Source organism: Cavia porcellus, unplaced genomic scaffold (assembly GCF_034190915.1).
Source record: "Cavia porcellus strain 051 isolate PalLab524CR breed Dunkin Hartley unplaced genomic scaffold, mCavPor4.1 scaffold_30, whole genome shotgun sequence".
Lineage (NCBI taxonomy): Eukaryota > Metazoa > Chordata > Mammalia > Rodentia > Caviidae > Cavia > Cavia porcellus.
This window is the reverse complement of record NW_026947513.1, coordinates 8,761,472-8,778,826: the sequence shown is the minus strand read 5'-3', so window position 1 is coordinate 8,778,826 and position 17,355 is coordinate 8,761,472. Positions and strand designations below refer to the sequence as shown.

General features: G+C 34.8%; 1 protein-coding gene across 2 annotated transcripts in view; it reads right to left on the bottom strand.

Moving 5' to 3' along the window:
• Stim2 (stromal interaction molecule 2) overlaps positions 1 to 17,355 on the bottom strand; it is a 144,841-nt gene that overhangs the window by 84,437 nt on the left and 43,049 nt on the right. Inside the window, exons 1-2 of one of the 2 annotated variants that reach the window (XM_003467390.4) lie at positions 6,047 to 6,219; positions 2,853 to 2,983 (exon numbers count right to left, since the gene is read on the bottom strand). In XM_003467390.4, the coding sequence (XP_003467438.4) occupies positions 2,853 to 2,975 (123 nt within the window). In that variant the 5' untranslated portion in view covers positions 2,976 to 2,983; positions 6,047 to 6,219. Of the gene's footprint in view, positions 1 to 2,852; positions 2,984 to 6,046; positions 6,220 to 17,355 lie in introns of those variants that run through there. The other variant, XM_063240514.1, reaches the window with a different exon arrangement.

The following is a 17,355-nucleotide window of genomic DNA, read 5'->3' as shown; positions in this document are numbered from 1 at the left end:
GTGCCTTCCTGTAATTCCAGTGCTCTAGGAACCTGAGGCAGGAGGATCACACATTTAAGGTAACCATTCACAACTCTGTCGACTCAGCAAGATCCTGTCTCAAAAGAATGGGGGTGGTGGCTGAGGATGTAGCTTAGGGTAAAAGGCCTCGATTCAAATGAATGAAATGAATTTAAAAAGTGATCCTAAAGGTCAAGCTCCTGATATTTCATCAATCTCATCTTACTCAACCTAATAACAAAATAATTCAAGTATTTAAAAAACATTTTAAGTTTGACTTAACCCAAGCTAGAGTTCTAAAAGCAAATGAAATAAACTGGCCTATGCAAAAGTGAAAATGATTTTGGTATTATTGACCTTTAACCACACAGAGGAAAAATCATCTCAGCATATCACAATCAACTGATGCAGATACATTAAATTTAAGATGGAAGAGTGAATATCTGATCTAACAGCAATTAGAGATCACTGTAAGTTACTTAGCTGAGGCAAATACTCTCAAAGTGATAATGATGATGAATTAGACAGGAAAAACATAGAGACAGTAAGCTGGGCACAAGAAAAAAAAGTACTTAGATTAAAACAGAACAAGTAAATAACCAAAGCACTTAAGGGGCAATAGTGAAAGAGAAAAAAAAAAGTGGTCTTAATAACACATAGTCTTATATTTATAGCAGGGGTTGACATGCAGACAAAATCAAGCCTGCTGTGTTTTGCAAATAAAGTTTTAATAAAAAGTCACTGTGCCCATCAGCTCATGTATGACCTATGGCTACTTTCACAGTGGCAAAATTGAGTATTTCCATCAGAGACAACATAGCCTATAAAACCTAAAATATTTACTGCCTATTTATCTCCTAAAACTGCTATCACAAAGAACTACAAACTGTATGGCTTGAAACAAGACAAATTTAATCTCATATAGATCTGGAAGCTAGAAGTTAAAAATTAAGGTTGTCATCAGGGTCATGCTCCAAGACTGTAAGGCAGATGCTGCCCCATAACTGTCTCTTAGCTGCTGGTGTCACCAGCAATCTTTGGCACTCCTTGATGTGCAGCTGCACATGCCCGATCTCTGCCCTCACTGTCACAGGGCTGTCCTTTCCTAGGTCTGTCTTCCACATGGTGTTCTTCTCTCTTAAAAGAACAAAAGTAAGGGTCTAGCCTATTTGGGTATGTCCTTGCCTTAATTAATTATACTCCATTTTTAAATAATGTCTGCCTGTGTTACTGAGGGTTAGAATGTTATGAGTTTTTTAAAATTTTTATTGGTCCATTTTAGATACAGTGAATAGTTACGATAGGGAACCTATAATTGTACATAATATATCTTGACTCTTTTTCTCCCATTCATTTTCCCTTCCTTCAATCCATCTTTCCCGCCTTATTTACAAAATCTTTGCTTCCATTTTTTTCGTTTTCTCTATTCTTTTTTTTTTTCCTCTTCCATCTTTTACCCTTCCCTCTCCTTGTTCCCCTTCCATTTGAACATTTTCATGTATAATAGATATTGGGAAATAGAAAGAAAATCTTTAACATGTGTTTATGGAGGATATGTTTCAAACTGTAACTTGGCCCTTCAGAGAAAGTTTTGAAAACTCCTAATTTAGAAGAATAAGATTTGAAGAGAGATAGGTACACAAGTACCACTGAATAGCCGATGATTTAAAATAGGTAAGAGGCTCTGCTTTAAAAATCTAAAAGGATCAAGTTAAATGATCTTTAGAAAATGTCATGTTAAGTAACAGTATTACTATAGGACATCACTGCTACATACCATTAGATAATGAGGTATGAAATAACAATTTAAAAGAAGCATTTAACAATGACTAATACAACAAAGAGTTTGAAAAACCCTGAAAAATGAAAGTGGAGTTGGTTAGAACAGACACAACTTCTATGGAGAAGCTAAATAAACAATTTCTTGGAGAAAGTAAGAGAAAAACTAGACCAGGGAAAGATGATAATACTTAAAAACTAAAGACAACAGGTCTAGTAAATTACTAAATTGTTAGCCTTCAGTGATCCAGATCTCCTAATAACTTCTGTCACATTCAATCCTTTCCAACATAGAATTCTGAGCTTAGCCAAAAGACTTGTTTTGGCCAATCTGCTGGCAAGTATGGGTATAAGCCCTGGTACGTGACAATTTGCCTTCTTGGAAGATTACCACTTGGAAACCAGCAGTCATGCCATAATAAATTTTGAGCTGCATTCCTGAATATCGAGAGGTACATACAAGGAGACCATGAAAGATAAAAGGCCATTTTAGATATTCCAGCTCCAGTAACTCCCAAAGGCCCAGTGACCTCAGCCTATTCCTAAGGGAACAGAAAAACTACTTAAGCCCAGTTAAAACACACACATGAGAGAAATAATAAACTGTTATTATTTTAAACTACTACATTTTAAGGTGGTTTGGAATGCAGTAATTGGTAACTCACAGAATAGAATACCTGTTTAAGAATTCTAAAACTACAGGACTGGCCGAGCATGGTGATATACACCTACAATTTCAGCATTCAAGAATCTGAGGCAGGAAGACCACCACCAGTTCGAAAACAGTCTGGGCTACAGACTGTTGAGGCCATCCTCAACTGCACAAAGAGACTTTGCCTCCAAACACTAAAAACAAAAGAACATGAGACTAAAGATTTTTATAAAACTGGGGAAACCCATATACAAAGAAAAAACCAAAAAAATTTATAAACTAAAATTAAAATGTAAACAGAAAAGCTAAAGATATTGAAAATGAAGGTGTTCAGTCTCATGAGGAATAAAGGGAAATTTTAAGTGTAGAAACACAAGTCATTCTGCTCTGTAAGATCACCAGAGAAAGTGTCCCCACTTACTTCATCGCTTTCATCTACTTCAATCCCACCATCTTTGTCATCATCCATTTGTTTATGTATTGTTTGAAGAGCTTCCAAACTAAACCTATCTTCATCTGTAAAGCATGGTGGACTCAGTGACATGCAAGGATCTGAAATAGAACAAAGCGCAATTACTAACCTGTCCCACCGCAACAAGGCTGCAGTTACAGAACATAATTTAAAAGCAATCAACAAAATTAAACGTCAGACCAGGTCACAGTAAGAAGTTTTAAAATGTCTAACAGAATATTCTTCACATCAAAAACATAATACCTGAAAATATCTAACAACAATGCAACCAGAAACTACACCAGTCCTAAACTCAAGCTTCTAACATCTTTACATCTTTAACCATCTCTTCTCTTCCAGCCCACTGTATTTATTATTCTTCCCCCATCAAAACAATCTCCCAATATTTTTTAAAAAGCTAGAAATCAGGGTGCAAGGCCATATTTTGTATAATCCAGTTTCATTAAAATATACATCCTAGGAAAATCCTACAAAACAACCAAACAAACTAGAAAAGACAATATATTCACATGATCTTTTATTTTTCTATGTAAGATAATTCAAGTCTACTCATATGACTTTTTATAAAAATAAGTAACTTAGGTTCAACAAGAAAAAATGACTGAATTTTTTACATCGTATTCCTCATGTTTTCCTTAAAATACATTTATTGGTTAAACCTCTGACTCTGCAATAAACGTGAACTTTCTAATTTAAGTTGTCAAACACTAACTAGAGTACATCAAGAGCTTTTCAAAAATCAGACTAATGAAAACTGCCTTCTATTTATATAACTGGCAAACAACCAAAGGGGCACTCATACTCTATGTGGCTTACTAGTAGTTTGACCAATTCCATGAACTTTTTGTTACTATTCTACTAGGGCATTAAAATAGTATCATTTTAAAATGTCATCAGAGGGGCTGGGAATTTAGCTCAGCGGCATAAGCACCTGCCTTGCAAGCAGGCAGTCGTGAATTCGATCCCTGGTACCGATAAAAAGGAAAAAAGACAAAAAAATAAAAAATAAAAAAATAAAATGTCATCATAACTACATGTATTTCTACAAAGAGTTATAGTTGTAAAGTTTAGCATGTTAGCCTAAAGAAGGAATGCCACAGTCTGAGTGATCTCATCAGTAATTTAAAATCTAGGATATCATTCTGACTTTGTAGTAAGCACAAATAACTTGATAGTGGGTCTTAACGCTAAAGTAAAACAAGTAAAGCAAATGCTTAATGTTTTACTCAAGCTAGCTGAAAAAATGTTAAGAGGCCACAAATTTTTTTTTTTTTTTTTTTTTTTTGGTACCAGGGATTGCACTCATGACCTCGTGCTTGCCAAGCAGATGCTATGCCACTGAGCTAAATACCCAGCCCCACAAATTTTATCTTCTAAAAAAACTATTTGAATCTATATTATCTACATGTTGCTGTTACAGACTAAATATATTCTGGCAATCTAACATTTTTAGTTCTAATTCAAAATATAATTTTAACTTTATTTATGGAAGGGAAGAAAATGAAAAAAGAAACTATAGAAGTAGAAAATGAGCCAGATGTAGCAAGCTTGTCCCTCATGCCTAAGACCCTGGGTTGAATCCCTGCATTACAAAACACACACACATACACACACAGAAACTAGAAAAGGAAATTACAAGTTATGTATGACATGCATATGTACATATATAGAAATATTTAAAACCTGATCAAGATCTGTTAAAGCCTAAGAACTAACGAGCATAATGATCAATTATGATCCCAATTTGCAAAACCACCAGAATCTTGATATGGCTATGAGTTCAAATTCATTTGTAATTATTGTGATAGACGCAAGTAAAAAATAAGCTCTCAAGCACAAAGATAACAAATACTGTAAAGATCTGCAATACAACATATATGTAAAACTAATTTTACATATAACTTATTTTGCTAATAAATATATAATTCATATAACAAAGTGTTCTCTCATAAGGTTTACTTTAGAGTGTAATGTCACCATAAAATCTTCCATAAATATGCCTTCCAGTGATCACTTTGTTACCCCAACACCATTTTATCCATTCAACAAATACCTCGTGGGTACCTGCCATGAGCTAGATGCTAGAAATACCGTAATGAACAAAAAAGACAAAAATCCTCATAAAACATCCAGAGGAAAATGGACATGACAAGATAAATAATTAAAAGGTATAGGCACATTAGAAGAGAACTATCAAAGAGAAAATCAGTTAAGAGCCAATACAAATATCCAGGCATCTTTTATTATATCATTATTTTAAAGTCATTTTAAGAGCACAGTTAATGCTGTGCTTTGTAAATCTCTAATTGCTTTACACATCATTTTTTGTCCACATAACTAAGCTTATGAACAGAGTAGAAACCATGTTCTTTTATTCTCACATAAAGCCGAGGTTTGGCTGGGCATATTTTATACCTCTGAAACTTCTGATTATTTCATTCAGTAACTAAATCATAAACCAAACCAAAACAAAAAACAAAAAAACAGAAGGCAACCTGATCACTGGGGCACTATATTCTCTAGTGGATTAATCTACTGCTATAGATTCATAGCTAGATGCACTGTTAAGAGGTGAGGCCTGGTGGAAAGAGGTACACTACTAAAGGTATGACTAGAAAGAAGGATTCTTGTCTTCTCTCTCTGCCTCCAGGATGCCACAGGTTGAGCAGCTTTGTTATACCCTTCCACTATGCTTTCCTGCCCTGAAGCCAGCTGACCCACTGGCTAAATCCACTGAAACAATGAACTAAATAAACTCCTCCTTCTTTAAATTGAGGCTGTCAGATATTTTGTTCCAAAAATAGGAAAGTAAAGAAAACAGAAATGCATACCTAAAAAAAGAAATTATGTTCAGTGACATGAAAAAATTATAGAACATTCAAAGAAATGAAACTGGTTTGATATACATAAAATATATAAAATATATTTAAAAAAAAAAAACAAACAAACATGAGATTCAGTAAAACAGTAGTCCCCAACTTTTTCGGCACTAGGGACCAATGTTACGGAAGATAATTTTTCCACAAAAAGGATGTAGTGGGCAGTAAAGTGGTTTCAAGATAAACCAAACACATTACATTTATTGTACATCTTATTATGCACATTATACACGTACCATATTATACACTTTACTGTATACTCACCATAATACAGAATTAGTGGGAGCCCTAAACTTGCTTGTCTTCTGAGAATGGTCCAATGTAGGAATAATGCGAGACAGTGACACCTGAAGCATGCTGCTTATGTCCAGTCCACTCAGTAATCTCATTTTGTTTGCTATCACTGCAGAAAGCCCAGTCTTACAAAGTTAGGCTGTTGGAAATGGAAACAGGCTTTTTTCTGCATTTTGTGGCTACCTCTGGATACTGCATCTTGACTTTGATCTAGAATATACACAGACTTGAATTTGTCCCAAACATACTTTTAAGGCCACCAGCATTTACAATCTCCAGCAGTTTGATCATCTTCTACCATGGACAAAGTTGACTGATTGGGCTTACTCAAAATGGGTTGTAGATCCATTCTTTCACAGTTTAAGGGTTTTTCATGGTTGGAAGATAATGCTGAAACTTTTGAAAGAAAGCTAAGGTATGTGATCATGCACCAAACAGGGAAAAGAATGTCCTAGCCCAGTCTCAAAATCTCTGCTAATGTTTGAAACATATTAAAAACAGAGTTTATTCATCACTCCCATAATTCCAGTTTGGTTCTGAATGTAGTGACCAGTTTATCTGGTGACCTTAACACAGACACATATTCTCCCATGATGTCAGAGATTGAGTTCACAGAACAAGTTGAGTATGTCACATGAATAAACAAGTTTTGCAACACACTCTATGTCACTGAAATGTGTTGCCAATGGTGATTATTTTTCTAAAAGAAATTTCTATTGTGGCTCTCATAACTCAAAACTCTGGCCAGTGATGATCTTTTAGAAAGCCATCTCACATCTGTCCATAAGAAAGATATATATGTGTGATCTGCATCCACCTCCTCACACAGCTGCACAAATACAAGTTAAGGGCATGTACTTCAAGGTGGCTGATAGTTTCAAGAATATCCTATAAAATACTGTTAAGTTCAGGTGACATTTTTTCAGCTAGCCACCATTTGTTTTTGGATAACACGGTACCTAGACTCACATTCAGATGTGGCCTGAGTAATAAAACTAGAAGCAATCAAATCATGACAGCCACTCTACCTGTACATATACCAAAGCAAAATGACCAATTCAATTTCCCTGACATATAATCAAAGACTTGAATAGTTCTGCAGTTGTGGTACTAGCTGGCAACTACAGTGGCATGTAACATACCCTCGTGTACATCCTCCTGAAAAATACATTATACATTTAAAAAGTCATGCTATCATCATCTCCTCAACTTAGACTCCTCAATTTAGATTACATACCACAAGGACTCAATAATCTCTATTTCATCAATTTATGGTTATGGTGCTAGTCAAAAGTGCAACACAAGCCATCTTTTAAATGACCACCTCTCTCTCCCTAAAAGTTCATGACGAATGCGCTTGGCAGCAGGCAGAACAACTCTTCTTCAATAGTAAAGGGATTCTTAGCTTCAGAAATGCAGTTAGCACACAAGAATGAGCCTCTTAGCACAGATATGTTTGATAAAGTGATGGCCTTCAAGAATTGCCTGCATTTTTCATATCCTCATTTTGGTTGGGGTTAGATTAGGGTTTGGTTTGCTTTGGCTTTTGAAATTCCAAAGACTTGCTGTTTTTTAATGTGGAGTATTTGGTCTCAAGTGGCGAAGCAGTTTTGAAGTCTGAGCTCACTGGATACCCAGTCATTACATAAGCAAGCTTGAAGAATGTGAATCATCTGTTGCAATGAACCTATAATTCAAGTACGATTCAGTGTTTTCTTTTAAATTCTGCTTTCTTTTTGTTGGCAATCTTAAGAATCTTCTGTTGTCTCATATCTGGAACTTTTCCCTTTTTCAAAGAAGTTCTCCAGTGATGAACTTTTATTCATTATGGCTAGAGTTAGTCAACTTATCAACACAATGACTCCACAAACGGACAGTGTGGGAAAGAAATACAGACTGAAGTAGTAAAAAATAAATAAATGAGTAAATAAAAGGCAGGCCACATGTGGACTAAAATAACTGTCAAATTCTGACTTAAATTCTACCAGTAGAATTCTTAAAAGTGGAACATATCAGCTCACTTTTCACTATAAAACCTACCCCTAGATGCATTTACTTGTTACTTAACATTCATCGATAAGGTTTTGCCATGGTTCTGCAAGTAACTGATTTATTATGGTCTCTGTACAATTAAACATCTCTGCTAATGTTAATCTGTATTTGGAGCTGCTGCCCACTGCTAGCATTAACAACTCAGTTCTACCTCAGATCATCAGGCTCTTATACAGAGCAACCAGATTCCTTGAATGTGTAATTTGCAGTAAGGTTCAAGCTGTGAGAATCTAATGCCACTGTTGATCTGACAGGAGGTGGAGCTCAGGTGGTAATGCAAGCATTAGGGAGCAGTTATAAATTCAGATTCTGCTTTATTTGCTCACAAACCAATCACCTTCTGCTGTGTGGCCAGGTCAGACTAATACAGATCTGTGGCCTAATGGCTGGTGATCTCTGAGATAAGAGACTGGTTAAGAGGCTATAGAGCTCTAAAAGCTGTTTTCCATACTATAGAATCTGAAATTTTATTTGGAAGATTATAAAATACCATTATGGAATTCCAAGGAGGTGATTAACACAATCAGATTCATAATAGAATGCTCAATCCAGTAACAACTGAAGATAGATGACACGCAGGCTGAGAAGCATAGCAGAAAAAATAGTTACAACACCTCAGCAGCACTCAGCAGTTCATACCACCCAGGATGGAGAAAACAGATGATGAAACTGTTCTAGGCTTTGGTGTTGTTCTCCAACTGGAACAAGAGGAAAGACAAGAGTTGAAAATACAGTAAGAACGATGTTTCCTCCACACACAGAGGAAATTTTATTTCCTTTAAAGTACCAAGACTAATACCTAGAAATCTATGCTGGGAATATAGTTCAGTGATAGAACATTTGCTTAGTATGCATGACAACCTGGGTTCAATCCCCAGCACCCAGAGAGAATGAACTTTTCCCTTCCCTTCTTTATGGTACCACAGTAGAAATTAAGTAACATTATACTTCTGCTTAAAACTATTCAATATCCCCTGGGGACTACTGTCTGCTGATTGTCAAATATTATTGTTCAAATACCTCCTGAAAAAAGTATACAAAATACTACACAAAAGTAATCAAGGGGAATTTTAAAATATTTCAGTGTTTTTAATGGCTCATATTCCAGCAGTGAGGATTAAAGTAATAAAACTCCATGAGAGAAAGGACTAAGCCTGTTGCACTGATTACTATACAATACTATGTATTATCATTCTATATTGTCAATTTTATAATATGTATATACATTCTGTACGTAATAAATAATTTGCCATTTCTATGTAAGCAACTGCATCTCCTGTGGCCTTATGAAAAAGCAACTAGATTTTAGTAAATGCAGTTAGAAGAAGGGACAGGAAAAACTCAAACAGGAAATACGATGAGCTCTGGAACCCACAAATAGTACAATTTGGCTAGCTGTTTCTCCATTCTGAGTGTTCTAACTGACTCCTTTCTTTGCCCTCTGGCTTACCTCCTCCTCACTGCTATTGGCAGATTGTGGATAGGAGGTGGGACAAGGACACTAAGTAACTACAACACAAATGGTCTTAAACAACAAAGAATTGTCCTCTGGTGTGCCCACAGGAAAGAGAAAAACACTAGCAAGTATGGGTGGAGTAGCAACAGGATGATATATCCAGTGTTCCAGATTTTGTCCATACTAATAATGTGTAATATATCAGCATTTTACTTTGCATTTCCCTGAAATGTATGATGTGCAGTGTCTTTTCATATGCTATATACCACCTGCATATCTCCTTAGAAATATGTGTCAGTTTTATTTTAATCTGCAGACATATGCTCATTACCAAAGAACATCTATCACATTATTCCATGTAAGAAATTACACATATGAACTACAGCCTGCCAACCTGGCACACACCTGTAATCCTAGCACTTTTGTGGGGAGAGGGGTTGAGGCAAAATGATCACAAGTTCAAGCGTAGGCAACTTAGTAACTTGACATGACCCTGTCTTACATTTTTTAAGAAGGACTAAGCTTGCAGCTCATTACAAAGGCCCTGAGTTTCATCCTCTGCAATGAAAGATGGGACAAGAATATCAACTATAGAAGCAGCAGTAAGGATGAAAAGAAAACAACACAGTGAAATGATAACTGAATGAGAAAAAAGATACAAATATGACTGTCATTTCAGAGTAAAAGTCATCTAGGTAAAAACAAAAGTACATTTTCTTCTCTATTTCATGAAGCCAGGTAAAATGCAACACATGTGACTCCCATTAAGCCTCCATTGGACAAATAGATAAAGTCTCTATTGTGTTACTCTGGTCAACTGCTAGACGTAGAGAGTACAGTTTAGAAACGTAACAAAATAAGATTAAGAAAAAGAAAAGCTGCAAAAAGTACAATCTTTATAGCTACTTTCCACCCTGTAATACCATTTAGTTCAGTAAACTTCATACAAAAAAGAACGTCTAACAATTGAAGCCAAGTGATTCTTAATCACAAACCAGTGACTGTAGCTCAGTAACACTGTGTAGTATTATCTGTTGCCAAGAACTTGGCTTACCATCTTGGTAACTACTTAGGAATCTTATGATTAGGATTTTCTTAATTACCACGGGAAAAAATTTTTAAATAAAGTTTGCATTTATTACTTCTACTTCAAGCACTTATCAAATATTTAAATCTGAATGCTTTTAGATAAAAACTTTGTCTAGTATCTTCAGGGTAAGTATTTGGTGTCATTTTCAGAATTATAGCAAACAACTGATTTAAACCCAAAAGGAACATAAATAATGTCTTTCTCCTCTTATAAGGTCGTTTGTAGGGCAATTTCTATTATATAATCCGGGCTTCTCTTATTTTCCTCTCATCTAGCATATCAGAAACAGCTTGCACATACTAGGATTAATAAACATGGTACTTATCAAAAAATAATAAAGCTTGTTAAATGTTCTTTAGAGAACAGAGTTTCAACCTATTACATATTCAATTACAAATATGCAAGCATTTACTGGAAGCATATTACATGCCAGAACAACTGGTAAGAAAGGGAAAATGGATGTACACACAATGCTATATCAAGGTGCTAAAATACACAGACAGTACACTCTAGAATCTTACTATGTACCTAGACTTGAAAAGTTAAACAATTTAAAGAAACAGGCCACATCAACAAAGGATTGAGAAATCACACTGATGCATCTAACTATGGTATACAAAAACAAAAAAAGGTCTTCGTTGAAAACCTCTCTTAACTGTTGCCTCTTGGCATTCTGAATCTCTATAATTACCAACTGGACATAAAAAGTACCTATTAATTTATCTGGACCATAGCAAAAACAAAGATGTTTCTCCTAGTTGTCAATTAAAACTTCCCCCAAAACAATGCTACACAGACCTAACAGACTCCTACATAAACTCAGTTCTTTAGGTCCCTCCTTATTTTCCAAGAACATTTCTAATTTTTCATATCCAATCTTCTATTTATTTACTTTCACATATTATCTCATATTCCCCCACCACCATCAACAAAGCAACTTAGTTTCCTGCTAATCATTTGAGAGTCTCTCTACAGGTAGGGGCCAGAACTAATGCCTCTGCCTCAAACCTATCTTAACATGAAATTCACTTTCCAACCCACTCCTCTACCCAAAAATTACCTACACTAATATTTGTGGTCAACCAGTGTTTCTTCAGTGTATATAAATAAAGGAGTAGGAGTCTTCATACAACTATATTCATTCCTATGTGTATTAACACTACTTGTTTCCATTTTTTTTAATACTATAAACTCCTAGAAAACAATACATCTGTCTACTGCACTACAATGTCTGTCGGTTATGTGGGAAACTAACACTGACTAGATATTTTTAAAATGGTCTATGTATTAACTAGTGGTTTCCAAAATACTATAAAAATTTAACAAAAAATGTTTCCAACAAGATGATTTGGATACAAACACAGAGTCACAGAAGGAATTCTTAAATTCTCTCTGTAAAACCTCATTGATTGAATGTAACATGACCAAAATCATAGAAAATCAAGATTCCAAGAAGTACCAGATCTTTCAAGACCACATCTCAAGCTACCAACATTGTGATTAACAATGCTTCATACACAGTATAGTGGAAAAGCTTTATTTACTTCATGTTGTTCAAAGGGAAGAAAAATTCAACCCTACATGCTCGATCAATATGGTCAGCACACTTAATGCAACTTATTTGTACACTTTAAAACAGTTTAAAATGGCGAGCTTAATGCTATGCACATTTTACCGCAACAGTAATTTTTAGAGCTGCAGCCAAAACGTAAGCTACAAAAACAAAGATCATTAACATTATGCTACCTATATCAACATCACAGAAACACAGAACATTGTTGTTATTGCTAGGCACTGATCCAAGAACAACATACTGATTTACTTCTTTCCAACTGCAAGAACACCGGGTAAAATAAAATTAACACCATAATTTTACAGATAACAAAGGTTTATCACTTTAAGCAGGGGAGGGGGGCCCTCATTTGCACTCTGCCATTTACTGTATAACTTCAGAAAAATTACTTAGCCTTACTGTCTTTATTTCCACTTCTATAGAGTGGCATACAGCAAGTTGTCAAGGCTGCTGTAAGAATTAAATGAGACCTCTATATGTACAAAACATCTAACAATGTGTGGTACATATTTACAACTCAATAAACACCAGTCAAGGGCTGCGGTACTGCAGATGTAGCTCAGTGGCAGAGAGCACTTTTCTAGTCTATGCAAACCCTCTTAAGCTCAATCCACTGTATTTCAAAACAATACACAAGACTCAACAGACATTTATATAATCATCTGGAGAAAGTAAGGTATTCACAGTTATCACCTAATAAGTGCCATGGCACAAATTCAATGATCAATTTCATGCAATCTGTTTAGTTTATTAGTTAAAATTGTTCCAGAAAAAAAAAAAAATCACATTTTTTTAAGTAGCATTTACTCTAAAAGCTTTTGGCTCATTCCAAAACTAAATATACTCTAAAACAAACTCAGAGATAAGATAAAAAGGGAGTATCACACTTATTATGTGACACCACATAAAGCATTAACTGGGTGCTTGGATTATCTATTTCAAATGTTCCAAATAAGGCAGCTATGTCAATATCATACTTCTCCTGATGAACAACCAAAGTTCCCTTAGGTAAAGTAATTTCTCCAAGGTCAAATAGCTATTTAATTGTTTTTAATGAAATTCAACCCCAAACTGTCCAAATCTAAGAACTTTACCTTCACCAATCTCCCTCAAACTATCAAGAGAACAACTTCCCAGTTTTAAAAAAAAAAAAACTTCAAAAGTACCACTTAATGGAAGTACATAATCCTACAAAAAATTACTATTTTGAAAAAGAAAATGCTCACATAGATACTTTTTGCTATGTGTCTATTAGGTTTATTTGTTCAAACAATTATTTTATGAAGTCTTTAAAGTTTTGAAATGAAAAAAAATCCACATTTCCAACTAAGAAAGAGTTTATTACCCTACAAATTTAGTCTCAGCAACAAAAATTGGTGCTTTCTCTTCCTCCTACTATTCAATAATAGCAGAGTCTATTACTGTCATACAAGGAAAGAGAAGAAGCAGGCATAGGCACAATGTGCTGCTGGCCAGAGACTTCATGTTTGGTGATATCCATAAACCAAATATTTCTAAATTAAGAAGTACTTACAGTGTATACAAAAAACAGCCAATGAATCCCTATTCTCAAGCAACAGCAAGCCTGTGTTTGTGTTTTGTTTCGATATAAGGAAGTCTCACGTAACTTTTCTATACTGAAGATCTACAAGTTCAGCTTCCAACACACAAGGCTCTAAAATGATACATACAAAGTATGTGGAAATTCTTGATAATTAAAAACATCAAACTAGAAAATATTTTAATGGTATGACTGAATTTTAAAGAAAATATCTTCCTAGAGTATTTTTAAATATTCCAAGAGCAAAAGAAAGAAACTAAAGACATGAGTACTATTAGCAGTCCACAAAAAACCTTCCTGCAAACAGCTGAATCGGGCAAAATGTCTTTTTAATAGTTTATGAGAGAACTGACCCCAGACTCTGAAGACCAATTTCATTTTTCAAAACAATCCTTATTATCTTTTTTCACAAAATTTTTTACAGCACATAATTCTTTCATTTTTGCATTAGTAGTTAACCTTGTTAGTAACCATATGTAAACTAAAATACTGTACTTCTTCAATTCTTTTGTAGTGATAATTTAAGATAATCTCACTCTCTTAATACAGGCTTTATGGAAGATAACACTAATGGTAATGAAATGATTTAATCATTACATCAAAACACATACACACAAAAACTACCCTTCTATTCAAAGAACTCTCCTTTAAAAAGTGTACGCATTACTCTACCCAGCCACTATGCAAAATTCATGATCCTCATGCATTATCCAGAAAAATTACTCCAAAGTATGTATAATACTTTCTGTATGCTATTAATAATAGCAAAATTTCTTCTATTTGAGTGGATTTAAGCTTTGATAAATGTTCAGATAATCTAGTAAAGAACAAAGGTATTTTCATGTACTCTATAAATTATAAAATAAATTCCAATTCATCAGCCTTCAAATTTATTTTGTTTTATATTTTTTGTAATATAAAAGTAATGCCTTAAATTTTTCAATTAGGACCTAAAAATAACAATGTATTTTCTTAAGAAACAATATTAAAAGTTATAAAATTGGCCTAAAAATATATAAATACATAAATAAATATAAGCCAGGTATAGTGGAGCACACCTGTAATCCCAGCAGCACTCAAGAGGCTAAGGCAGGAGGACTGCCATAAGTTGAAGCCCAGCTTGTGCTATACAGAAACCCTATCTCAAAAAATCAAAACCAAATAGATGTATAGATTTATAACTAGCTTGTTAATACATTAGAACATTAATGTTAGTAAACATTATATGTATAATTTTACATATAATATATAATATATAGTATATCGATCTAGTTACTTAACAGTTACATTTTTAAAAATACTGTATCTGAATATCTTAATTTTACTACAAAAACTTCCTAATTCTTTATTTTTAACCCATGGGTTCAAACACGCTAGGCAAGCATTCTACCCCAGAGCTACAAACCATACCCTACACATACACACACACTTTTTCTTATTTGTATTTTGAGACAAGGTCTCATTATGTTGTCTAGGCTGGCCTTGAACCTGCGTTCCTCCTGCCAGTCTCCTGAGGTGCTAGAATTAAAAGCAAGTACCACCATGACAATTTTCTCTTTTACAAAAAGCAATAAACAAAACATAACCAAGCGACAAAATGTGAAAAAGTGCCAGGCACTTTACTAGACAGCGACTCTTAAAATTGCTGAGCCAAAAACTGACATCACGCACAGATGTGTGACATCTTCGCACAGACATTCATCCAACATCAGGAATCCACAGGGTCTACCTGCAAAGTATTATCCAGAGAGCCCTTTTCAGTCCCATCCCCCTTAGCATATACTGCTGTCCCTCATTTCTCTCTCCCGCTTTCACAGCTTAGTACATAGCACAATCACTCCCCTGCAAACACTCTCAACTTTCTTGCCCTTCTCTCATTTCATCATACTTAGGGAAGCCATAATTCTAGTTAAATCTAACTGTCCAATTCTGCACTGGCACCATACATCTAAACATGGCTGATGATGCTTTAAATTCATGACCACAGACCTCAATTGTACTCTTAATGCTGCCGGGAAAGCATTTTTAACTCCCTGGTCTATGCACACTCCCACTCTATTTCACACCTTCTTGAGCCCCAACCCCAAATGCTTCCTCATCTTACTCAGAGCGATGACTTTGCTTCCTATACTTTACTGAAAGCGGCGAAAACAAAACTTTTTTTACATAAAGCTATCTCAAGAAAACTTCCATAAACTTTCACAATCCATAGAACCATCTCATTTCTTGATACTTTGCTTATTTGAAAACATCTATCACAGCTGATCTCCTGCTTCTTCATGTAAATGTCCAGGACAACCTAACACCTTCATTCTCCTCCTCACTGACTCTTCTTACAAAGGGCCAGGGAAGACTTCTGGGGCTGACTGTCGTTATGCTTATGTTGAGCATGGTGATTAACATGCCTAATTGTACACTTTAAGTATGAACTGTTTATTGTACACAATTAAACTTCGAAAAAATGTTTTTACAAAAACTGTCAGCCTTCACATGCCATTCCTAACATCCGAGATTTCTCAGAAAATAGGCAAACATTACTAAACTTGTTTTTTTAGAAAGAGGACATGAAAAAAATTCTGGCCAGTGAGAACAGTTAGTCCTTTTCTCACCAAATTTTCTCCAGTAACTTGATTTAATATTTCAATTAAACAATTATTTTCCTAACAAAAGAGAATCAAATGTACTACTATTACAGTATCAAAAATAATTTGCTGCTTTTCTTGGCTTTTTTCGCCAAACGTAACAATTAAAAACACTTTTTATTAGTCTTAGTATTCTTTGAAAGCCTCAGTTGAGTTGAGCCTTCACAATTACAAAGATAAATGTCAGATTCAGAGATTGAGACAGGAGGATCATGTTCAAGGCCAGTTTGGGTAATTTGGAGAGCCTCTTTCTCAAAATAAATATAAACATAAATATAAAATGTAAAAAGGACTGGGGAATATGGCTCAGTGATAGAGTACCTGATTAGCATGAAAAGGCTCTGTGTCCAGTCCCCAGAACAACCAACCAATCAACCAACAAACAATTATGATAGAACACTTTTTGTTTTTTTATCAGTTACATATCCTATTTGATATCTTCTTATGATTGTATACCATCTCAATTAACACCTGTATCCGATATTTCAATAAATTATTTACAAATAAGTAAAAGAGTACCTGAAGCATATAGAAAGAATTAGTTGATTACTATTACTTTTTTTTCTTTTTTTTTTTTTTAAGTTCAGGCTAGCCTTGAACTTACTATGTAGCCCAGGCACATTGCTGGAACTCACAGCAATCCTCCTGTCTGGTCTTCTCCAGCTCAGAGATTATAGGTATGTACCACCATGACCAGCACAAAATTGCTGAGTTGAGACTAAATGAAATCAAATTCCAGGAGCCCTCATGCCACAACTCCAAGCACTTCACAGAGCTCATGGAGACATGGATGGAACAGTATCAGCTTCTGTTCTGTTACAGAATATTTGGGGAGCTCAGAAGGAGAATTAAAGGATAACACTAGAGATAAGGAGATAAGTTGTTTTATTATCCCAATCACCAAG